We start from the raw sequence: 26,066 nt of genomic DNA, 5'->3' as shown, positions 1-26,066 counted from the left end.
GTTTGGAACTCTGTATTGTCTGTATTGTGCTTGTGATATGTTGTAAAATGTTGTATGTCTGTTAATGTTTCCCTCCTTTTATCCTTAAAATAAAAAAAATAAAAATAAAAAAAAAAATAGAAAAACATCACTGATTCAGTTTTAATTCCCCAAATGCATGTAGGCCATTAATAGGTGTAAGTTAATTTTGTAAGAGCATTAATTTCATAAGCGCATGAAACAACATCACTAAGAGTTTTTATTCATAATTCTCACTTGTGAAACTGTCTCCAGACCATTTCTCAGACCAATTAAAGCCTTATCATTATTAAACATAATATCCCTTCACCTAACCAAGGAGAATATAGGAGTCACTCTTACACCTCAGGTGAGCTGAGCCATTGACAGGACCTTGCATGCCCAGGGTGGACAGCTTCTCCCAGACCTTCCCAATACCCTTTATGCTACTCCCATACCACAATAGTAATTACAGTGAACATTTGGTTTTGTGAATATTTGTTAGACAAAGTACTAAAAGGAAATTTCAAAACTAGGTTTAATACTGGAGTGAGACAGTGGAAAGGAAGAAGACTGGAGGGAAGAGAGAGAGAGAGAGCATTTTTTAAATCATTAAGGCTTGTGCCAGGGAGGTTAGGGACAATTGCTTCAGCTGTGTCCTTCACTTTGCCTCTGAAGCCCTGCAACTACCCACAAATTTGCAGCTCAGTCCCGTATTTCTCTTGGTCAACCTGTCACTCTGTCATTTAAAATTTGTCATCATACAAAACTTTTACCAACTGCTACCCTTATGCCCACTGGATTTAAACCAGCTACTCATCCCAACATTTTATACTCTGAACTAAATTGTGTGTGAAAATTACCTTTTATTGACTTTAGAGAGAGCTTTAGACAAACAACTAAGGACCGATTTCAACTGTCCACTGCCAGGATAGCCCTCTGTCCCATCTGTTGGATGTACATATCATTAAGACTTTTATTAGCCGCAGAAATAGAGAAATCATTTTACAGTGTTAGTTAAAAACCTACAAAAGCCCTTGAAAAGCAGCTCTACTAGACCTAGCAACCACTGTGTTTGAGAAAATGTTACTGAATATTGTGTCAATACTAAAAGATGAAACTGCTCTTAAATGATAGCACCAAAATGTAACTCCTTATCTGTAAATAACTGTTCAGTGAAAATATACCTATTGCTCCTCCAAAAAATGGACTTTTAAAGTAGAAGTTTTGAAGCAATAAGAAAATTTTTTCTGCTGCTTATCCTGATTTAATTTAAAAAAAATTGGTCAAGGAACACAAAAATTCAGGCAGCAGGAATAAGTTTGGACAATTTATTATACATCATGATGAAAATAGCTAAGTGAATAACAATATATTAGAGACCTGAAAATTGCTGAGAGTACATTTTAAGTGACCCCACTACAAAAAAATTTGTAAGTATGTGATGCCTATGTTAAATGGCTTATTCTAGCCATTCTATAATGTACCTTTATCGGACTATCATATAGCACACTACATATTGTGTACTTGTGAATTAAAAATAAACAAAGGGAAAAAATTCCTCAAAAACTTGGGAAAGACATGGCATTAACAGTCCCTATCAGAAGAAATCTAGAACATCCTTGGAAATGGAAAAGTTATAAAAGGCTTAACCATTAAGAGCCCAGGGAGAACTAATGATCTTTTACCAGAGGAAAAGAATAAAATCATGGAAGTCTAATATGTTTTTTTACAGTTCTGCTTACAATTACACATTATACAATTTACCCCTTGTGGATGAGTTCCTAAAACCTGCTGAGATGCTACAGTTGGAGAAACGAGTACATGCTGGCTTTTCTTCTGTTGTGTTTTATTTTTATTAAAACAGAAAACTTAAACAACCACAAAAGATTCTCTTCTGTTAAAATTTACTCTTTCTAGGAAGGACAACAGCATGGATGAACATTTGTCCTATGTTTGCAGTTAAGTCCAGCAATAAAAGACAACGGCTTATACATTCATGCCCAGTCAATGTCCTGTGGGCTGGAATTCATAAAATAAAAGCAGCAGATGGCGTACCTAAATTTAATTTGCTATTTGATTTATCCTTGTGTTACCACCCTGAAATGCAGATACTCAGGGTTTATCTATCGCTGTTACAAAACGCAAGACCATGCTTCTAGCAATTTATCATGTACTCTGATGCTTAACCATCAATCCTAAGAATGACAACTATAGCCCATCCAAGCCACTAATCTATGTATCTGCTATACGGCATTACATGTGGTTTGGTATCACTGCTCTTAGCAAGAAAGCAATACTAGACACCCTCAGAGGGAGGGGTATGACTTTGATTTTGTTGTTCTAACTTGAAACTAGTGCAGATATTTTTGTTTGTTTCGGCCTTACCCCTCAAAGCTCCCTGAGAATACTGACACTTTCTTTAATTGCCATGGTCACTTGTCCTTGTTGTAACATCTTTTAAACATTGAGTCTTTGCCCGTTAGTATATATCTGATTAATATCAGACCAATATTCGGGACTGCCACATTTTACAATGCAAACGTTTCAACTGTTTTTGACTGCTTTTGGCAGCTGTCAAAATAATTCCCACTGATAGTGTTTAGCAGACTTGCTTCTCAGTCAGGTCAGTGGCAGGGAGCCGAGCAGGGTGCTGCAAAATCAGGTCATTAATTGTGCAAGGAGAGTAGCTATCCTTGCCTGTGAAGACAAAACTCTGAAGTAAAAGGAAATTGAGTGAGATTTGGAAATCACTTTTTAAATCTCAATCAAAGTGTCGATTTATTTCTGGGTTCTTTGGATGGATTTCATTGCTTAAAAGTATAATACAATACATAGTCTTCCAACATTGGCATATCTTACAAAACATCCCAACATTAAAATATTTTACTTCTGAAGGGTGAAAATCCAAGCCCTCACATCTATTGTGCTGACTGTACTTTGGAGCCCTCAAATGTCCGCCTTCCCATGACTCCAGGACAATCTAATACCAACCTATTTCTCTCGGGTCTCAACCATACGATGATTGTAAGATTAGCCTATAAAGCTATCCCATGACAATGTAGTAGATAGAAACATGAGAATCTCAGTGACTTAGAATCTGAGAACAGAAAAAACAATCAATCTAGTAGTTAGACTGAGATTGCCAAATGACAGCGTCAGTGGCATTGTCTATGTGCCTGGGAGTTACCTTTCCCAACCAATGTTACAAATACGCCACACGGAGTATACCACAGACCTTTTTGAAGATTTATATCTGGTAGATAATACACAGGTTATCAGCAAATATCAACATTTGAGTTGATTTTATGGTTTTATGTCCCTCCATTATAACATTTTATGTCATTAACATTTATTTATTAAAACCCTGCCTTTTCCTCAAAAGGTTTTAAGGAACTTTGATGTCCTATTAAATAAAAATAGCTGCACATTACTTTACCAACTAGAAGAAAACAAATATTTTTCATATCTAAATGTAACATGGAAATGCAAATCTTCATGAGATTTGTTTCCAATAAAGATGTTAATATGAAAATAAATGTAATTATTATTTAATAATTCCAAATACTTGGGAATTTTTCACTAAAATATATCTCTTAATACACAAGTCAAAGATCAAAATATTAAGAAGGCCTATGAGAATCAACAAAGATAAATGTAAGAACAGAAGCAGGTTGATTTATTTGGTACCATTCCAATTCACCTCCCCACTTTTCTGTCCTGATTAATTGCCCTCAGCAAGGAGCTGGAGCCTTGTTATGCTGTTTTCTTAATTCCTGTTGATGGAGTGTTGATATAAGGATAGAAGAGAACCCACAGCCTCTTACCAACCTATTCTTCATGGGTTAATCAATCATAACTTGTCCATTCTAATTATCTCCCAAATTCCAAATAGAGATATGCTTGCGGTCTCCAAATGTTTGCATGGTTAAAAATGTTTTCCTTCTTTCAATAAGAAACCTCAAATTGATGACTCAGGTGTTAAGATTTATGGGATGAAATAGTTTTATATCCCAGCTTTCAAGAATACTGGTCTGCAACTCAGTAACAAATAACATTCCCACCAGAGATATGCAGACTCTGCCCATTAACGACGATGATCATGTTTTTAAAAAATACATATGCCAACGTTAGTAGATACCAGAGAGAAAACCAGCCAAGAAAATGTTTACTAGCCTCCCTCTTCATTTCCATAAAAAAGTAGTTTGTTTGAATATTAAATATAGATACATAAAGTTAATAGGCCAGAGGTGCACCTGTGTAACATTTGCAAGCAGTTTTTTCCCTCCCCGGAGCAATAGAGCATATTGGGTCATCAATCAACTAGATCCATCAAGTTTTAGGGAAATTCTGGCTGCCTAACAAACAACTGGACAATCAGGTAAGGAGAGGTTGTAAGTAATGCGGCAGACTCTATGGAGATGCAAAGAAGTCTAGGGACAGAGGGAGAGGGTAAGATGGGAGGGGCAAAAATAATCAAGATCAGATAAGTATATGTACCTATTCCCCAACATGAATGCAGTTATTATGTATGAAAAACATATACTAATAAAAATTCTACAAGTAGAATTTTCACTGCCTTGTCTGAACAGATAGCTATTTTGGTTAGATGCTAACAAAAACAATAGCTAACTCTTTTCTGAAATAACTCTCCCTTTAGGAGCTTTGCTTATCTATCGCTTAAAGTTCCACTGCATTTTTTTGTGTTGGTACCGGTAACTGAACTCAGGACCTTGTGATTGCCAGGCAGGTGTTTGTACCACTGAGGTACATCCCCGGCCCTCTACTGAATTTTAAATATCAGAACTGAAGGAACAATTTTCTTTTTCCTAATAAGAGACAAGGAATTGATGATAGACTATAATGCAGGGGAAGAAAAATAATTTTTTCTCTGTTCTTTTGGAGTTTTTAGTAGGAACAAATCTTCACAACAAATTAGTCAGTGAAAAACAAGTAGCAATTTCTTGATCAATATTCCTCACATATACACCAGACATGCCCAAATACAAGCAAAACTCTACAGTAAATCTCTAAAGATTGCTTGAATACCCTCATTTGCTGAAACAAAGAGGGATGTTGGGGAGGCACAGTTAAGGTACAGGATGAGTAGTGCTTCATTGTAGAAAAAAAAACACCCTTTCTATGTATTCCTCAGATGATGGGCATTTAAGTTGTTTCCAAGATTTAGCTATTATACACTGTGCTGCTATAAACATGGGTTGCACATACATCACTGTGGTATGATGCTTTTAATTCTTCTAGGAAAATACCCAGAAAGGGAATAACTGAGTCAAATGGGACCTCCAATCCTAGTTTTTGAGGAATCTCCACACTGATTTCCCAGTGGTTGTACCAGTCTACACTCCCATTAACAACGAAGAAAGGTTCTTTTTCCCCCACAGCCCCTTCAGTATTTATTATTGATTGATTTCTTGATGATAGCCATTCTTTTGGACTAAGATGGAATCTCAGTGTTGTTTCAATTTGCATCTCTCAAATGACCAGTGATACTGAACATTTTTTCATATATTTACTTGCCATTTGTATTTCTTCATCTGAGAAGTGTGTATTCATCTCAGTGGCCCATTTTTTATTAGATTTTTCAATTTGGTGGGTCTGATTTTTTTCAATTCTTTATATGTTCTAGATATGTCCTTTGTCTGAGGGACAACTGGCCAAAATTTTTTCCCACTCTGTGGTTTGCCTTTTCACTCTGTTGGTGATTTCTTTTGCTGTGCAGAAGCTTTTAATGGCATGAGACCCCAGTTGTTGGTTCTTTGTATTATTTCCATGTGATTGGGGTTTTGTTCATTAAATCCTTGCCTACACCTATGTCCCCAAGAGTTCTGCCTATTCTCTCTTCAGCAGATTTAGTGTTTCTGTTTTAATATTTAGATTTTTGATCCATTTCAATATTAGTTTAGTGCATGGTGATTGACATGGGTCTAGTTTTAGTCTCCAGCATGTGGAAAGCCAGTTTTCCCAGCACCATTTGTCAAAGAGGTTATCTCTCTTTCAGTGAACATATTTGGCTCCTTTGTCAAAGATACAGCGGCTGAGTGTGTTTGGATTTCCTTATGCATCCTCTAATCTGTTCCATTGATCCTCAGGTCTGGTTTTGGTTTTTTTGCCAGTACCACGCTGCTTTACCATAGTAGCTTTGTAGTATAATTTCAAGTCAAGGACTGTGATGTCCCTTGCCTTTGCTAATGAGAATTGCTTTTGCTATTCTAGGTCTTTTTTGGTCCCAAATGAATTTTAAGAATGTTTACTATGGTTCTCTGAGGAATGTTGATGGTGTTTTTATTGGGATTGCATTAAATCTGTAAAACAATTTTGGGAGTGTGGTCATTTTTACTATTTTGGCTTTTCCTATCCATGAGCAAAGGATAAACTTGAGACATTTTTAGGTAAAAGGATGTAACTTGAGATCACACTGTTAAGTGAAATAAATCAGGCTCACATGTATAAATATCAATTTCCCTATCTGGTGTGAGAAACTTAAAGAGTAAATGAGGACCAAAATATACAATAGATATTGTGAAACAGTAAGAAATTGTTCAAAACAAGAAAGGAACTAGGGAAAAGGAAAAGAAAGGAAAATGAAAAATAAAGATAATTTTTAAAAGGACAAAATGGAAACAAAGCTTTGTAAATAGGGAATGGAAGAGGGGTTGAAGGGAGGAGAAGAGATTGGGAAAAAAAGAGGAATTAAAATATACCATGTAGAGGTAGAAATTCCCTATGATGAATATGATCATTATGTATCTCTAAAATGTACCAGTAAACTTAATTTTTAAAAAGATAAGATGCAGGAGAACACTGTAAAAAAGGTAAGAGACACTGTGCAGATTTAAGGCTGTACCTTCTCTATTAATAAGAGTTGCTTGTGATATAGTTACGCCTATCCCTCTCCTCCTCTTACGGACATAAGCAATCACCCTTACAAATGGAGGTTTCCTTTGGGAAAGTAAATTTCTCTCACAAAAAGATAAACTTTACTCTGTTTTCAGAACTTCTCTTATCTCTGCTATTTTTCAAAATAATCTATTAAAGAGGCATATTTTAAGGCAAATATTCTGGTTTCCTACCATCATATTTTGGGAGTAATGTGTTTTGAATGCAACCAGATAATGATGGTACAGTGTTTCTAAGGAAATAATTATGTGTAAAAATGCTTTTTCAGTACCCAACAGACAGAAATACAGGCATAAAATACCTGAATATCTCCAAGTATTTAAAATTGGTCTATTTGATTTAACAAAAATTGCACACTTTCTGATTTATCTCTCTTACCTGGTTATCATCTGGACCCTGTTATAGCTGATACATTATGTCAACTTGGGGAGTCTAGAGGTTTGCCTAAGTGACTCAGCAGTTCTACATCTTGGGGTAAGAAGGACACACCCTTACCACTCTGGGATATTGTTTATTGTGTCAATTTGAGAAGTTTAGAAGACTAACTATGTGACTGAGCAGGGGGTGCTTACTATGTATTCATCCTGAGCCTGTGCAGGAGGAGGGCAAGGAGATGATGTGAGTGCTACCCACCCCCTGGGCAGGGCTAGCCTGCTTAAAACATAAGGGAGGGAAAGAGGCTTGCTCTTCTCTGCCACTCCTCCATTTTGCTCTTGTTGCTTTGCTGTGCTCAGCCACCATGAACATTTGCCCTCTGCCATGTGCCACTCTGCCGCAGAGCCAGCCAAGTATGGACTGAAACCTCCACACACTGTAAACTTCACAAATCTTTCCTTCCTTGATTTTGGGCATTAGGTATTTTGTCTCAGCAATGCAAGAAAAGTAACTAAGACAGATTCTTACCAATGTGGAAGGGCCTTTTAGTTACTTCTCATCCATCAGTTCCAGGCAAAAACTCAAGCTGAAAGAGTGCTTTACCCAGAATTGCCATTTGACTCAACAGTTAAACCCATACTCTAAGGTAGGGTTATCTAACCTGAGGACTACTGGTGGAACATGCCTGAGTTATAACAAAAATATTTTTAAATAAAGGAAGGTTTGTTACTTGTATAGATTAACTATATTAAATAATTCATACACAGCCCAAGACCATTCCTCTTCACTCAATGTGGCCTAGGAAAGCTGGGCATGTCCAAGCCACACAGCACAGAATGGACATGCCTACAAAGCAAAGGAGAAGGATGTCAAAGAAACTACTCCCTTGATATTGCATGCCTGGTATAGCAGACCTAATGAGCAGCGAACAGACCCACTTCATCTTTGAATACTCCCATACTACTTAGCCTAATGACATTAACATGTGAATCACAATCAGTTTTTCCATATTGAACAAAAACAGACCAGAGGTGCACAGGCTCAAATGTTTAATTTTATGTAATTGCAGAAATGAACTCAGTCTAGGACTTCTCTGAATGTGTTTCCAAAGTCACTGGTCCAAACTGATGTTTTTAAAGAAAATAGTCCACAGCCAAACACATCAGAGTAGTGGAAATGGTCCCAAGTCTTCTGATTTTAACTGAACTTGGCCAGCTCAAGCCTCCACTCTGAGGAGAAATGCTTGGGAAATGCAGTAAGCCAGAGTCCTAGCTTTATAACTGACAATAGATGTTAAACACCCAAGAAGCCATACTCTAAAGGAGCATTCTTGTTTCAGTGTAACACAAACATATTTAATCTTAGAACCCTTTTCTGCTTAATAACATGCAACACAAAAAATGAAATTCTCTTCCAGAAATTTGGACCCCACATAAGATTAATTATAAAATCTTGAGTCAATCTGAACACTCTTCAAAATTTCATACTGTTACAGAAAACACAGATACAAAAGTGCTTCTCGTGTTAATCACCAAAGCTGTGCACATACACACAAACACACACACACACACACATAATTTTAAAATGTAAACAAGAGACAGAAGGCAGAAATCTCAAATTTAAAAAAAAAATTTATATCTAACAAAAACAAATTTTAATTACTAATTAAAAATATGTCTGCTTTAATTCACAAAGCATCAATTGAGAATTCTCTAGAATGTTTACATTTCCAAATATAGCATCACAAGTCATCCACAAATGATTATGTCCTCCTTTAGTGGATTTTCTTATTCTTTATTTCGCCATCCTGATCTGAAGAACTTCTCTAAATTTGGAGAATATTCTAGCAAAAGAGCTATATAACACAGCAGCCTTTCACACTATCAAAGTTGAAAGTTAGATACTTACTGTCCCAGCAAAGATATTGACCTGTGACTTTGACTCCCACTAGATTTGGGAGCTAGTAACAAGCAAAATGAAGACTTCTTGAGCTCTTTCCTAGAAAACATAACACAGCAGCTACAGTAGTTGCATTAAATATTTTGGGTGGGGCTTATATCAGAGTTCTAGCGGTAACTAAGACTTGACCAAACACCTCACCTCATCATCTTGACCACAAGAATTGTTTCAAGAATAAATAGATAGATGCCATAAATTAGTCCAAATCTGAAGATTTGGGTTATAAATTTGGGGAAGAATAAAGATAATAGGTTTTTCCAAATGGGTTACTTTCCAAGTGGGTTACTAATTCAGATGCAAAACTGTACCCATTAATAGCAGAGTTAACCAAAAACAGGTCTAGGCTTAACAAACACTGTTAACTGAGCCTGTGAGGCTAGCATTAGTGCCAAACTTTTCAGCTATCTGAATAACAAGTTCCCACTTTCATTTAGCTACTTCAATTTTATTTTTATATGCAACCAAGATAGAATTTAGGGGAACCTAGGAAAGTAAGTGATGAAAGAACCCAAATCAGGATTACAACGATCAGGACTAGAAAGACATTAACAAAGAACTAAATCCAAAAGGCAAAGTCAGTGTGGAAATGGGAAAGAAAAGAACAAGGAAGCCTGAGGTCAGAATATGGAAGAATTAGCACAGTGATTTAGGATAAATTTAAATCCATGAATAATGAGCAAATAATATGACTTACCATATATGTGGAGCCCAGATCCTAAGGTAAGATAGGTCTGTGTCTTAGTTACTTTTCTCTGGTTGCTGAGACGAAATACCTGATGCCCAGAATTAAGGAAGGGAAGGTTTAAGAAATGTTTATTTAGCTCACAGTTTGTGAAGGTTTCAGACTGTACTTGGCTGGTTCCAAGGCAGGGTGGCCCATGGCACAGGGCAACAGTTCATGGTGGCAGAAAACAGCAAAAGCTGCAAGAGTAAAAGGGAGAAGCAACAGGAGCAAGCCTCTTTCCCTCCCTTACATTGTATGCAAACTACCTGCCCCAGGGCGGGTGTAGCACTCACACCCATAATCCCAACATTGCACCATGAATCAATCCAAAACTCTAGAAGCCCGTCCCATGACTGCATGAGGATTTGGGGGGACAACTAGACACAAACCATAACAGTTTGGTAATATAGGGACATCCTGTATGGATAGCACTTGATATTAATTTGAATATAGAAAAGATCCTAAAAAGAACCCTTCCAGGGAAACTGACAATTCTAAGAATACAGTAATGGTTGAGGAGTAGTTTTATGAATTCAGGTAAGTTTATAATTTTTCTTTGATTTGATTTTTTATATAATCATAAAACCAAGGTTTGCACAATTAATCTAAGAGAAGAACAAAATTTGACCTTCCTAAGAAAGCAGTACCTGTCTTACTATTAACCTCTCTGTAATATGGTTACTTGACAATGTGAAAATAACTTGACATTTTTGTGAAAATATCAGATTGTCATTATTTCTTTGTTCCTCCATTTAAACAAGGAACCCTGCACCTGCTACAGAACAATTTTAAATGAATAAGACACAGTTTGATCTCTCACAGAGCTTGCAATCCTAGTAAAAGGAAAAGATCCACAATTATTCAGTGTACAAAAATAAACAACATACAGAGATAATGGCAAAGCATTATAAGAGGGTACAGAGAAGGAAATAATTAATAATACCTGCAAAAGAGGTAGGCTTTTGAAGTCAATGAATGGCCTCATATTTTGAACATTTTACTAGTAGTGTTGATGAAGTTATGCAGTTAGAATTCAACCTTTTAATTTGTCAATGGGATCGTGGGAAACATGGAGAAGAACCAAACTGAAGGACACTGTACACAGTAACTCATTTGTACTCTTTGAAAATGTCATTAGCAAAGATAAAAGTTGAAATTCTAGTCCAAATTAAAGGAGACTATAGAGATATGACAATTAAATGCAATCATACTTTGGATCTCAATCATACATATATACAAAATGCATTGCACAGCACCTTAGCCCTAAAAGATGTTACTGGCAGTCCCAAAGCAATGACCAAAGTTATTGTAGATGAAAGAATTGCCCTAGACTACCTCCTAACAGGCTATGGTGGAGTTCATGCAATCTTATTTAATAGATGCTCTTATACCCAAATTATTACCTAAAGAAAAATGGAATAGTCAGTACTGAGAGTTATGGAAGAAGTTGCCTGTCTACCTTTCTAAGGCAGAAGCTGATTGTTCACGCAATTTATTCCACTTTGGGGTCACTAAGGAGGCCTGGGCAAGGTCAGTTTTACAGACTGGCCTCATCATGCTATTTGGAGTCCTATTGATGTTAACTTTAATTAAATGCCACATTAGACAAATTGAATGGATTTGGTTCCAGGACTTGTAGTCAGATTAATCACAATAACCAACCAACTAGCATCTTCATGGGCAAATTCATTAAAGTGTAGAAAGCAGTAGGTATTGTTGAGAACCTATGTACCATGAGTCCCTGTGTTTCTCCATGTCTTGGGACAAATTTTATCATGAACTGTCTTTTCAAGGGTATTTTCATAGCACACAGAATGAAAGATAGAGATATTGCTTACCTCCAGGGAAAAAGAAAGATCTGTTTGTTATGCAGGATAATAAAGTTAGTATCTCTTCTAGGGCAAACATTGGGTAGATTTTCTAGCATGCCCACATAAGACTGGGCATTCCCTAAATTCAGTATATAAATGTGATGCAGACCTATATACACAGGACCCACCGAGCCTACTGCACATCATACCCATGGGACCAGGCAGTAAAGTAACTGATATAAACATGAAGTTTATGCAGCTTACTGTACCAGGAGTAAAGCCCTTTGTTTCTGACCCAGAAGTTTCATACCTTGCACCAACCTCTATGAGACTGTGATAAGTTGTTATTTTGTAGGTAGAATAAATTCCCAGACTCTTCAAACTTTTCGACTAATACTATGCTCAATGCTATAATGATCTCAGTTCTCTTCAAATTGGTCCACAGATTTAATGCAATCCCAAAGTTCCAGTACAATTTTTTGACACATTTATTCTAAAATATGTATGTAAATATAAAATACTTAAAATAGCCAGAATAATCTTAGAATAGTTAGCAGGCCTATATGCTCTCTGATCTTAAGAACTTTTATAAAGTATATTAATCAAGACATTATAGTAGTTGTGTAAAATTAGACGGACATATCAATGGGCCACCAAAAAAGTCCAGAAATTGCCCCACACATCTATGGCAAATGAATTTTGACAAAGAAACCAACGCAATTCAATGGGGAAATAAAACTAGACCTAGTGGATACCCATAGTTTTAAAAAGGCATTGACGTAGGCATTGACGTAGACTTTACTCCATACATAAGAGTTTCTAGCTACAAAATTTCTATAAGTAAACATGGGTGACTGTATCTGAGACCTTGGGATAGACAAAGATTTGTGGAAAAAATGTGTGGTGGTTGGTTAATTGATGGTCAACTTGAGTAAGAACACCCACCTTAACTGAGTTAGCGTGGTTCTGGTTCTGGTTCTGGTTAGCATGGTTCTGGTATAAACGGAGAACAGGAGAGCAGTATTTTATGACGAGTTCCCACAGAGAAGCTTCAGTTTTCGCGGAGGATGCTGTTGTTCTCTGGAGAAGAGCTCTAGGGCTCGCCCTGGCCTTGAGCATCCTTTGGCACAGAGGGGACCTCTGGTCTCTGTCTTTGCCTTGGGCGTGGTCTCCTGGTTCTCAGGGTGGATTGTGGATTCTTCCCCTTCTAGCATGGACCTTTCAGCCATCCTGCGCACACTTAGCCCCTTCACTTCTTCCACTGCGGATTCCTCCGCCTCTTCGTGTGGACTTGCACAGCACAAAGCCATGGGCTCTAAGCCTTGGGCTGCACTGACAAGGAACATTGTCTTGGGCTCCAGGCCTTCTGCTGGATTCTTCGGGTCTCTAACCTGTGGACAGAGCTACATCCGGTTCTACTAAGCATTGACTAATTCATAATGTAAAGGCACTAACTGAAATGAAAAGCATAGGTAAAATGAAACTGTAACAAAATTTAAAATGCTTTCTCATCAAAAGATAATATTGAGGAAATGAAAATGCAAGGGAAGGAATATTTTCAATACAGATTTCTAACAGAACTCAAACTATATAAAGAAGTGTTACAACACAAGATAGCTAAGATAATTGTACTACTAATTTCTATTGGTTTAGAGAAAGGAACAGTTAATGTTTGATCAATCTTACATGCCTATATTTGGTTATCTGAGTAACCACTTTGAAGATAAGGATATGTAATACAACAACCATTGTTAATTTCCTATCACCTTGTTTTCAAATTCTGTATCATTTTTATTGTTAAATGTTGTTTTGTTTATCTTTTTCTTATCTTGTTTTCATTCTTTTCTCTTTAAAATTGAAAAAAAGAAGTGCTACAAAACAAGAAAGAAAAGACAAACACCAATCTCTTTTGAAATCACAGAAGACTTTACTAGATCCTTCACAAAAGGGCATTAAGTACATGAAAACATATTCAATATTTTTAATCCTCACAAAAAATGCAAATTAAAATTGTAATTAGATACTACTTCATGCTCATTAAAATTATTAAAATTAGACAATACAAAATTAATATTGGAGAAAACTGAGGATAATTGGATGGGGAGAGGTGCTTAAAATAGTGAAACTGGGGCTGGGGATTTAGTTCAGCAACACAGCACCTGTCTGACAAGCATGAGGTTGTGAGTTCAATTCCTGGTACCAAAAAACAAAAACCAAACAACAACAACAACAAAAATGGTAAAACCATTATGAAAAAATGTTTGGCAGTATCTTGTAATGTTAAACCTACAGCTACATTACTGTTTAGCAATGAAAATAAATGACCACAAAAAGACCCATTCAAAAATGTGTATTGCTATTTGACACAACAATGACACAAAATTGGAAATAAGTATCTACCACCAGAAAAATAGTTAAGCAAATTATAGTATATTCTTCCAGTGGAATATTACTTATTAATAAAAAGGAACAACCTCATAATATAGACAAAAACACCGATAAATATATAAATGTATATACACTAATAAAACTCATCAAACCTTGCAGCTCAATCTATAGAATTCACTGTGGGTAACTCTCAATTTTAAAAAAGAGTAGAACATAGATTTTATTTAAAATTCAATTTCCTCCATACTATTCAAGGTCTGCCATTCATATTAAATAACTAAATGAGATTACTTGCTGTTTCCACAGGTGTTGCAAGAGAGATTTTCTCAGACTTTATACAGGTACCAAGCAATAATGCCAAAACAAGCACTAATCAAACTCTGATAGTGTCAGCCGGGAATATAGCTGAGCAGCGCAGCACCTGCCTGGCAAGCCCAAGGTCCTGAGTTCAATTCCCAGTATAAAAAAAAAAGCTGATAGTGTATATTTGCAATCTGGACAAGAAAAGAACACTCTAGTGTATAAAAGCAGGTGAGACCCTGGGTCGTCCACCTGACCCATTCAAGCACAATGTTGGCGTTCCTGATTCTGGTGACTGTAGCCTTGGCATCTGCTCATCATTCTCATGAGGACTTTGAAGGGTAGGTGAACAGTTCCTTAAAGAATAAGTTCTTCCTTGCCCAAAAGTTTGGACATACCACCCAATTTTAAATTTTTTTTTTTATTTTTCTGCTATTTCACCATTTAGCAATAAGGTTTTCCGTGTCAGTATTGAAGATGAAAATCATATGAACTTAATGCATGAGTTGGCCAGCACCAACCAGGTTAGTAACAAGTCTATACTTTAGGTATGTTTTCTTTTTTTTTTTTTTTTTTTGTACCAGGAATCAAACTCAGGATGTTGTGCTAGCCTGCCGCTGAACTATATTCCCAGTTCTCTGTTTCACCCCTACTTTAACTGCTGATTGTGCTATGTTTCCATCAAAGGAAGAATAAGATGAAATAACAGCAATAGTATTTTTGGTAGCAAGAAATAAAAATCTGGAAGGTATTCAATGTCACAATACCTTCTTTCTACAAAATTAGACCATTGTACACCTCACAGTATTATAGATTCATGCATACTGTTAAAAAGTTTGAAATGCTACAGGTGAAAGAGTTTGAATTGCCTTGAAGGTTATAAAATTTCACTTATGAAGTCACTTTCTAAGGCAAAAGAGAAAAATGATCGACCTGGATATTCCTGAAAAACTAGGCTTTTGTCCAACTTCAAATTCATTTCCACAACCCATGTATCATCTGCTCTCTTTGATTTTCTTTCATGTCAAATCAAACTGCTTGAGTTTTCATTACCTTGATTTTGGTTCCCTTAATGATAGAATGTAAAGCTGTAAAGAAAGTTAAAAAAAAAAAAAAAAAAGAGTGACTTCCTTACTTTTCTTTTGCTTTCAAGAAACAAATCTCTATACTACTGTTTAAAAAAAACCTCTGGATCTGGGACAAGAACCAACATTTTTAATTGTATACATATTGTGGCAGGCAGCTATTGTTAACCACAAATATTTCTACTTCGGCTAATGCCATTTCTTCATGAATATATAAAATAAAATAATCTCTTAGCTCCTAAATATCTGTCTCTCATCTCTCGGTCTATCTTTCAGTTTTTAGCTTTTCAGGTGCAGAGGAAGGAAAAAATAGTACCACAGTCATGACATCAGAAAATTAGAACTGAAAGAGAACATAAAGTCATCTATTCCATCCTTCCACTTAAATCTAGAATTTCCTCCCAGGAAACAGTAGCAAGTGCTTCCAGGAACAATAGATTCACTACTTACATAATTGCTCATTTTCCTTACAAATCATCTTGTTTTCTTCCTTATATTGAACTAAAAACTAGCTTTGACCCGCTTGACCTATGTAATCCTAATACTGTGTTACATCTAAGATTTATCTTTTCTAGACTTCCACCATTTCTTTTAGCACAACTTTACAGATTTCTTAGCATTCTGGCTTCCTCTGATTATAGCTCAGACTTTATGTCTGTGTTTCTTTTTTTAAATGTAGCTACCACAATCGACATTGGGGCTCCGAGTGTGTTCTGATTAATACATACTGCAGGAGCATTGCCTACCTTCATTTGTAAAGGAAACATTTATTAACGGAGCCTAAGATTCTTTTTAGCATCTTAAGCAGCCATAGAATACTCTTGGCCTCTATTAAACCTGTGTTCAATCAAAACCATTAATGGTTTTTCTCACATGCATCACCCTCAGACAAGGTATGCCTCCTTCTGTGCTTGCCTAATTGATTTTTTACCTAAATGTAGGATTTTAGATTTATGCTGCTAGGATGTATCTTGATAGCGTGCTTTCAACATGTTTAGATCTTTTTTAAAATAAACTCAGTCATCTAAGGAAATAATTCTTCCCCCTAACTTTGCATCACCAGCAAGTTTTGGAAGCGTGCCTTCTTGACTTTTATCTTTGTCACTGAAGAAAAGTATTAAGTAGGTCAGGGATCAGCACGGAATCGATGCCTCCTTTATGTTCTACTCAATCGGTACATATTTACCATGAATCCCCAGTGCACCAGATACCACGTTAAGTGCTAAAAGTGATTCATTAACCCACTCTCCTTGGATAAATTTGCTCAACCACCCTGAGTTAGTGGGGTGTTTATCTAGAGCTAACGCTGTGCCGCTTTCCAGCTTGTAAAAAGGATATCAACGCAGAGACCTCGTCAAATACTTTATTGAGATCGAGACTCGGTATTCTGCCAGGTTAGTGATCTCTTCCAATAATAAGGTGACACTAATTGGACCTGACTTGTTCTTGCTTTAAACCATGCTTGCTCCTACAGATCACAGCTTCCTTTTCTGAGCACTCGCAGTCCATCTGCTTCCAGTTTAGTCGGCAGCTTTGCCAGAATCCATGCCAGGCCCTAGGAGCTCCTGCTTCTGGCTTTCACCTGTTTTCCTGTTTATAAAATCGAAGACTACCCTCCTCTACTCCCTAGTGGGCCTTTAGGCTCTCACTCTTCCAATATTGCTGAGAACGTTTTATAATCACATCTGCAGTATTTTTTAAGTTATCTAAAATTCAGCATTTTATGGTGGTTAAGAGTAGAAAATCTGGTCTCAGACTGGGCTCAATTCCTGGCCCTACCACTTGCTGGGTGGGCCTTAGACACCTCTCTGAGTCTTACTTTCCTTGTTTGTAAATCATATTATTCACCTTGCAGCATTATTGTTAGAGTTAAAAGAATAAAAGTAAAGCACTTAGAAATAATTTAAATAGGAAGAGCTATATAAGCATTTGATTATTACGATCACTAGATCCGGGATTCTGAATATAATTTACAAACCTTGGCTTCAATGTACTTCTTCCTCCCGAAGCAGTATTTCTGAGAGGAACAGCTGATGATTACTTATTTGATCAATCTTCCGTGTCTCTATTTGTTTTCCTGAGAAACCACTTTGAAGATATCAATGCGTAATACAACAACCATTGTTAATTTCCTACCACGTTCCTGTAACTCTGTATTGTTTGTATTGTTCTTATGCTGTTTTGTAAATGGAGGTCTGTTTGTTAATGTGTTTTCCTTCTTTAAAAAAAACAAGCAGTATTTCTGCTGAAATAACATGTGAAAAAGTCTTTATTTATCTAGAGGATAATCTCATCTATCATCAGAAGTAGAAAAAATAAGGACTAGCATTAATTCTTTCTGAGACAATACAGGAGCCAAAAAAGAGTGAGAGGGCCACTTTCTCTGCTTCAGTCGCAAACATCTGCTTTTGCTCCAACACTAGGACACATTGTTTTTGTTTATTTTCTTTTTTTTTATGATTTCCAACATGAAATAAAGAGATTTTTATTCTGCTTAGCAATCATGTGGATGAGTATATTTTGGGTGGTAGCCTTCCTGATAAGATCATTACAAGGGCATGCAGTCTTTGTATTCAGCCTTGGACCTGTGTCCTTCCTCCCAGCTTTTGAACATGTCCTTTTAAAAGCTGAGTGTGTCAGAGAGATCTGTGACCACATTGTACTCCGGCAGCCTCTCCTTCTTCACATGTAATTGTATAAGAAGAATTTTATTTTATCTCCAAGGTTGCATTGGTTCCTCTTAGAGACAGTCACCATGACACCTCATCTGTTTTCTCTGGACTTTCTTGAATTCTGTTTTCCCTGAATTGAAGGTGTGTTTTTCTCAATGTTTTTGATAACACAGTTATGGTCTTCTTGTGTTCTCATCATTGCTGTTACCCTAGAAGTTTCCTCCTTGCTGTCTGAAATTAGACCTACAATAGAACTTGCTTCTTTTTCTAACAAAGAAAAATGCCTATAAGATAAATTAAAGATCTATGAGGTTTGACTTACTATCAAATACAATACGAAAAGAACAAATTTGTGAGGAACCAAAGATTTCCAACACCAATATTTGAATTTTTTTTTGCACCAATTTTATTCCTGAAAGAATTTAAAGCTTATATGCTACTTTACCTTGCTTTTGTACTAGTTTTGTGATGTAGTTTAGGGAGAACTTTTTGTTTGTTACCCATCTTGCTGATTAAGTTGTTATTCTCACAAAGTTATCATTTAAAGATATCCCCTTATCACTCAATAAATATTCTGCATGGTTCTCTGCCACTCAATATCCTACACGTATGATTTACAACTTCAATTTCATAACTTCTTAAGGTATAATTCAATTCTCTGCTTCTTATATATTTTATCCCATTTCTAAATTTTGGGCGTTAATTTCATCCATAGATTCCTGGTAATTCCTGAAGTCCATTTTGTCTCCTTGTGTTATTGCTTTGAGTCTGTTTGTGTCCATACCTAGTGAACTTACAAGCGGCTATGAGAGTATAGCTTTGTTCTTGATGTTGTTATATTTCTGCTGCATAGTACTGGAGACTCTAGGATGGTTACTTTGTATCACACCTGCAATACTCCACACTGTTGGATGGTTACAGATTTACTGACCAATTGTAGTCATGTCAAACTGAAATATTCAACCTCAGATTAGGTCTGCAGATTTTCATCACCATGCCCTGTTAAAGAATCCATTCTCACAGCAGAATCTTACAGAGTGCCAATATTTGACAGAGTAAGAGCCAATGGGCAAGAGCTTGGGACATTAGAGAAAGCAATTTTCAGTTTAATATCAGAAAGAGAATCATATTCAAGGTTGTCTTACAGCCACGACCAAAGACATCATGCAGAGTGAAAAGCTAGCATTTTCACAGGGGTCCATTCAGAGCAAACCCTGAGGCAAAAATTTGATAGAAAGGATTTTGCTTGAGAGTGCAGGTAACACAGGTAAGAAAAGTTTAAGACGTGAGGGATGACACAGGGAAAGGAAGGCAATCAACAAAGGTGCAGCACTTTTAAACTGGCTACCACAGAGGATAGCTGGAGCTCAGCCCACAGAGAAACTTTACAAAAGAGTACAAACTACACATTTCAGAATTATTCCAAGTTCAAGAGGGGGAACCTTGACAACTAGTCAGAGTTACTGGTTGAGGAGCTCTACTGAAAGTTATATCATTGATACCTGTGCCAACCTGGAGCTGATAGTTGGCTCATCTCAGTTCTGAGGGAAAGAGATTTAGATCTGGGGTGCAAGGAGTCCCCTGAGCACTTGAAAAGTCCCAGCAATTGTGTGCAAGTAAGGAGGCACTGTCCAGGTAGGCTACCGACACCTTGGGACTCTATGTGCTTCACTCATGCCAAACTTCTGTATCTATAAAAAAGGCATATTTTCCTCTGCTTCATTACTTTGGACTGAGAGGAACATATTTAGGAACATAAATGCAGCTCTAGCTTTCAAAACTATATATTGTCTTATAATGTCTTTATCTTCACTACCCTTCTCTGCCCAGCACTGGCTAACCAGAATGTATCACCAGCCTCCTGTTTTCTCTGTTCTTATCATGGCATGCCTTTGTACTTCCTCTTCTGTCATTGAACCTCTCTCTCATCTTCGTCCTGTAACCCTTGGCTCACTGGGCTACAACTTATTCAGTCATCAATACTCTCTCCTTTCAATGTCTCTGGTGATACCCACATTCACATCTTTGCTTCTGGAATCCTTTTGGATAGACTCTCAGGTCCTGCCTTCCATTGGCCTCCCCTTCCCTTTAGGCCTAACCCACAGCTCAGAACCTGCTGGACTTCTACAGCAGTTTGAAGACAACCAGGACAAGATAAAAGATATTGGATTTCCCACAGGAATATCTTAAATCAAAGAATCTTAAAACATTACCTCCTCAGTTTCTTCTGTAGTCTCTGAGTGTGTTCAAACTTCCTTTCCACTTTGCAAGTAATGGTTCTAAATACCACCACACACATATCAGGCCTAAGCCTAACCCACAGACACCCAAACAGGAGCTGGATGAAGCACAAGAGGCAAAAAAAGACGCAGTGTCATTCCTCTGGACCTCTACTTAGAAAGGGAGAAAGAAGAAAATATGCTCCTACATGTGCCAGTATAGTTTAGTTAATAGTTTTCTAGGGATATTTAAAACCACACATCCACCAACAAATGCATTAGAATCATCAAATATGTCATACTGTTGTTTTGTACTTAATTTTCTCTAAATTTCCTCCATGGAGACAGAGGTCATACTCCATTTGCCTTCTAGTATATCCATTGTAACAGGCACAGAGCCCACTGTAAAATAAGTCCTCAATAATACCTGATAAATAACTACATAAATGAAAATGTCAGTACATTCCTGGATGCCCAAGTGTATTTTCTTTCTAGCCAGGGTGCCCAGACATTTGCTATGGAAAGATACCTTGTTTCTTTCTGTGCACCCTCCAGAGATCAAGGATGATCCTGGTGATACACATTACTAAGACTTGCACAGAATTAAGTTCCAAGATAAACTCATAAAATAAGTACATGAAAAAGTGAAAAGGAAAGCTCAATTTTTGGCCACAAAATTTACTGGCTGTGATTCATTCATTGTCATTCATTCAGACACTTATCCATTGTCTTATCCATTGTGTCAAAGACCATTACCATAACAAGCAAGTGCTCCAGAAAATCAATAAACAGAAAAGAGTAGTCATAGAATACTGAAGTTCACTAGTATTGTAGAAAATAATGATATGCTTTTTGTGCTTGTGGATAATCAATTAAGGTTATATATGTATTTGTAAACATTTTTGTAGACATCTAAGTGCTTAGTCCCAAACTTTGTTCACTCAAAGGAGATATTTTTAAGAGACTGTGGGTAATTTTATTTTGAAAATAATGCAGTGGACTAGCATAACATTGTGCTATCAGATTATTCCTGAGTTAAACTATATAAATGTAAAACAGTATATCTTGATTTTTATTTAGATTGACTTCTGGAAACCAGATTCTGTCACACAAATCAAACTTCACAGCACAGTTGACTTCCACGTGAAAGCGGAAGATGCGGTCACTGTGGAAGACTTCCTGGAGAAGAATAAACTATACTATGAGTAAGTTTATGTGTTGTAGCGATGAACTCTCTCCCATTTGCATGCTTTTATCTGAGTCTTTGCTTACCCTGGGAAGGAAAAAGTAAGACCAAAACCAGGTCTTCCCTATGGCCTCACCAAGAGGAAATGGCAACACTAGTCTTGGATTACTTAAGACTTCAGTCTTGGTGAATCTTATGTTTGGTTATTGCTCTAATGATATTGAGTTTGACTCCTGAACCTCAACTACTTAGCTGGAAATCTAATCTGTTATGACTTTGGAAGAGTATGGACCAAACCAATGGACTTTCTATTATCAACCACACATGAATGCTTTCACTTTGTTTTACTTTGTTTCATTTTGTTTGTGGTACTGGGGATTGAACCCTGAGCTTTTTTACTGAGCTAAATATCCAGGATGTGTGTGTGTGTGTGTGTGTGTGTGTGTGTGTGTGTGTGTGTGTGTGTGTTTAAAAGAGGGTCTTTAAAGCTGCTAAATTGTTGTCCAAATTGTGCTTGAATTTGTGATCCTCCTTGGGCTTTTCACTGTGCAGGGATTATAGATCATGTCATCACACCTGGCTCAGACACAGTTTTAACCCCAAATATTATCAAATATTCTTTCCGGGTAATATGACCAGTTGTGAGTCAAAAGGGCTCTTTCTGTTTCCTTAATTTAAATACAAGATTACAGACAGTCTGAGTGACCTGTCTGTCCTTTTCCCAAGATCCCATCACAATCTGTGCTGGTAGAAGAAAAGATGGAGGGAACCCAAAGATAGAAAACTGATTCCCCAAAGATGTACAACAGAGTTGACTAAAACTGATCTCCTATGTATACTCTCCCCAAATACCACACTGGCCCATCTGGGTGTTACAAGGTGACAATGCCTTCCTAAGAGACAGTTGTCCATTGCTGATCCAACAAATATATGTGTATGTTTGGTGCTTACATGTATCAACTACTAAAGAAGCTGGGTATGGCTTCATCTCCTGTAGGAAAAGGCAGGCTTTAAATAGGAAATTTCAGTAGTGTATAATAGATGTTAGGAAGGGCAGAGAGACAGAGAATGAAGGGAACAACCAAGTCCAGAAGTCAAGGAAGGCTGCCTTATAAGATGAGGCTTTAGCTGAGAACTAAATGATGAGGAGGGGTTAGTCAGAAAAAGACAAGGAAAAACCACACTGTAGACAGAGAATGGACCATAGGCTATGACACACAGGTGGTAAAGAACCTGCAGGGATTTGCAGAAAGGAAAGGAAGAAATAAGGTCTTCAGTACAAAGCAGAGCTCTTCCTCCAAAAGTGGACCAGGGAAAAGGAAAGAAAAATTCTGAAGCTCCAGTTCCGAGTGTTCAAATATTTTACCAACAAACCCCTACCAGATTCTCAGTTCTTCATTATGTTTTGAGAAAACTGATCTATATAATTTTCACATTAGAGGATTTGTGCTGTTTTTTGCATCTTAATGATAAAAAAAAAAATTTGTATCAGTGAGGACGTCAGACTCATCGCCTATAAAATCTGAACCACCATCAGAAATGGTGTAGCATAGTGCATTGAGTAAAGACTTTGGGAAAAACCTTGGATTGAATTCTGATCTCAGCTCTGCAACTTCCTGGCTGTGAGATGCTGGGTAATCTGCTTCCCCTTTCTGAGCTTCAGTTTCCATATCCAAAGAGAAGCTACAATGCCACTCTCAAGGACTGCTGTGGAGTTGAAATAAAACAGTATGTGAATTGCAACTGGTATTACTGTCTCTGAGAATGATGCTATGGCTTACTATCATACAAAGAGGGAAAATACATTACCCTTTTTCAAGGATCAATAAAACTGTTATGTTTGACCCCATTATCACGCCTCATCTAGCTTCACTATCTGCTTCTGCCTAAGGGAAGTTTCAAAACATAACCTTTAGTATCAACTGTCTTTTTAAAACAAAAATACAACCTTGTAAGTTTTAAAATGTGATTAAGATTCATGTCTATGACATTTTGCTCTTCTTTTTAGATAGGAAAGAATTCTAAAATCCTAGCCTGTAGGAAACTCAATAACATTCCAAAAGATGAAGTTTTTTAGAATTGTTTGAGGGGAAACAAAGGAAGATCAGCAACCAGAGACTGATATTAGCACCTGAATTATGTCCCAATTCTACTCACACCACAAAACAGTAAAATAACTTCTGATCTCACCTCCATCTCCATTTACCTTATTCTGCAGAAAATGTACTTCATTTTTTCAGTGGGAAACTTTGGGGAATTATGGATAAATGTCTTACCCAGAACGTAGGGTGTTCCTTGAGGGCAAAGATCTTGTTAATTTTTGTTTCTCTGTTCACTGCTGAGCACAACTGTGGCACATAATTTTCTAAATATTAAATAATTATAAGTCCCTGTAAATTCTAGAGAAGCACACCAGCAATATCCTTGCTGGTGTTGCAAGGAGTCCTTGTGCATCCATCCCATTATTACTTCATACAGTAACTAATGTGTATTTAGACGGTGTCCTGCTCCAAGGACTTGCACTTGTGTGTGTGTACAACTGCATGTGTGTGCTCCGCACATTGCGCCAATATAGCTTGTCAGATTTTTTGATGCCTTCCACCTCCCACCCTCTTGGGCAAAACTTATCATTTTAGCCAAATCCTGTAATATCACACAAAAAAAATTAAAATGTATACAGGAAGCAAACTATAGCTTTATATGTCTGGGTGACACCCTCAGATGGTGCCACCATCTGGGAGTTGGATAATGTGAATCTCAGCTTATGATTTGAAGCTAAGTTGACAGAACCCATTGGTGGGCAGCCCTTCGCAGAACTCCTTCCCACAAATTCAGGAAGTTTGCCTTTTCCCTGTACAATCCAGGGGTATACTAATTGTTGCTAACTGCTTATCAAACCCTTTTTCTGCACATTTCAGAGTCAGACGGGGAAATGTCCTCTGACAGAAAGGTTGCGTTCTTTAGTAGCAGTGAGCATACAGTCCAGGAACTTAACTAATGTTCTGTCTTCTCGAATCTGAAGGAGAGATAAAATTGAGTCATTTCTTCCTTTCCTTCTCAGAGAGTACATTACTTGCTTTGTTGGGAGTCATGGTTATCTAATTTTCTTGCCTATTTTTAAAAAGGAGAAAAGAAGTTGGATGGTGCTATAAAAGGTGCATATAAAAGTAAAGAATAGTGTATGTGCCTCTGTATTTCGGAGCTGTAATGTGGTCCCTATTCTATTAAGAGGCATTGTTTTAATCTTCTACACTAGTAGCTCATGATTTAGTAATAATATTTTGTTATACAGTTAAAGTACTACTTTGTCCTAAATCTAATAAAATCAAATAATCATGAGGCTGGAAAGGATCATTTGAGGTCAATCCCCTGTCTTCAGGCAGAAGTTAGCACCACATTTTAACCTCATTTTGATGCTCTTTCACAAGTTACTAAAGAATACTTTTACTCTTGGGTGTCATCTTGAGGTTATCTATTGTTTTAATGCTTCTTTGTTCTGGTTACTGATGAAAATGTTTAATATTTAGCACTGCAATAACTCTAACAGAATGTACCAAACAACCACACTAGCCCCCACATGCTCACCAATTCTTCTAACTAATATTGTATTAGTGAGAGTTGGGTGCAGTGAAAGAAAAGCTGTATGTTCTGGAAGTTTTGTTCTCTACCGCTGCCTCAAACTGGTACTTGATAGATTGGAAATAGCCATCAATATAGCCATAGACACAGGTATCTACTAAAAGCCTTAAAGCTGTGAATGCCTGGTAGCAACTGACTATATCTTTTCTCTAAGCAGCCACAAAGTAGCCAAATGACCTAGATGCTATTTTGCTAATCACTGACAATGGAAAATCTAGTTTAAGTCTCTTTCTCTCTCTCTCTCTCTCTCTCTCTCTCTCTCTCTCTCTCTCTCTCTCTCTCTCTCCCTCCCTCCCTCCCTCTTGCTTGCTTGCTCTTCTTTTGTAATTCAGTCAGAGACGTTCATACTTGTTAGGATGATATTTCAAATTGACGATATTGGAATAAACACAGTTGTTTTCTTCCACTTGATTTTTTAAAGTCTCCAGGTTTTCATTGTTTGTTTTGTTTTCTATTTATGTATTTTTTCCTCAAGTATCTCTATTCTAGGCTTTAATTTCTTGCATCTTTTCTTAGAGTAGATAAAGGTGGTAACTGGCCAAGCAGAAATTCAAAGACCTTGGAAAACACCTGTGTAACTAAGCCCTGTGCATTGAGACACATCCCTGCATTTTTGAATCCAAAAAGACATTGAGTATCCACTACCTAAATATCCCCATTCTAAAATGTATAAATGAAGGCCCAAAGATTAAATGACTTTTCTAAAACCAATTAATGGCTTCAGTCAAACTATAATGTTGCTCTTTCTATTCTTAATTTAAGATTTCTTCTTCTTCCACCCTATTTTCTAACC

The 26,066-nt window shown here is 37.0% G+C and overlaps 1 protein-coding gene across 2 annotated transcripts in view; it reads left to right on the top strand.

Moving 5' to 3' along the window:
* The window catches only part of Cpb1 (carboxypeptidase B1 (tissue)), a 64,465-nt gene that overhangs the window by 21,661 nt on the left and 16,738 nt on the right, over positions 1-26,066 (top strand). For both annotated transcript variants that reach the window (XM_013502714.1, XM_005401424.2), the window contains exons 2-4: positions 14,479-14,813; positions 14,921-14,996; positions 21,529-21,653. In XM_013502714.1, coding sequence (XP_013358168.1) covers positions 14,743-14,813; positions 14,921-14,996; positions 21,529-21,653 — 272 coding nt within the window. In that variant the 5' untranslated portion in view covers positions 14,479-14,742. The remainder of the gene's footprint in view (positions 1-14,478; positions 14,814-14,920; positions 14,997-21,528; positions 21,654-26,066) is intronic.

The sequence above is a fragment of the Chinchilla lanigera genome, unplaced genomic scaffold, assembly GCF_000276665.1.
Source record: "Chinchilla lanigera isolate Chin_1 unplaced genomic scaffold, ChiLan1.0 scaffold00073, whole genome shotgun sequence".
NCBI classification, from domain to species: domain Eukaryota; kingdom Metazoa; phylum Chordata; class Mammalia; order Rodentia; family Chinchillidae; genus Chinchilla; species Chinchilla lanigera.
Note: the sequence above shows the minus strand (reverse complement) of the source record. Positions and strands in the feature narration are given on the sequence as shown.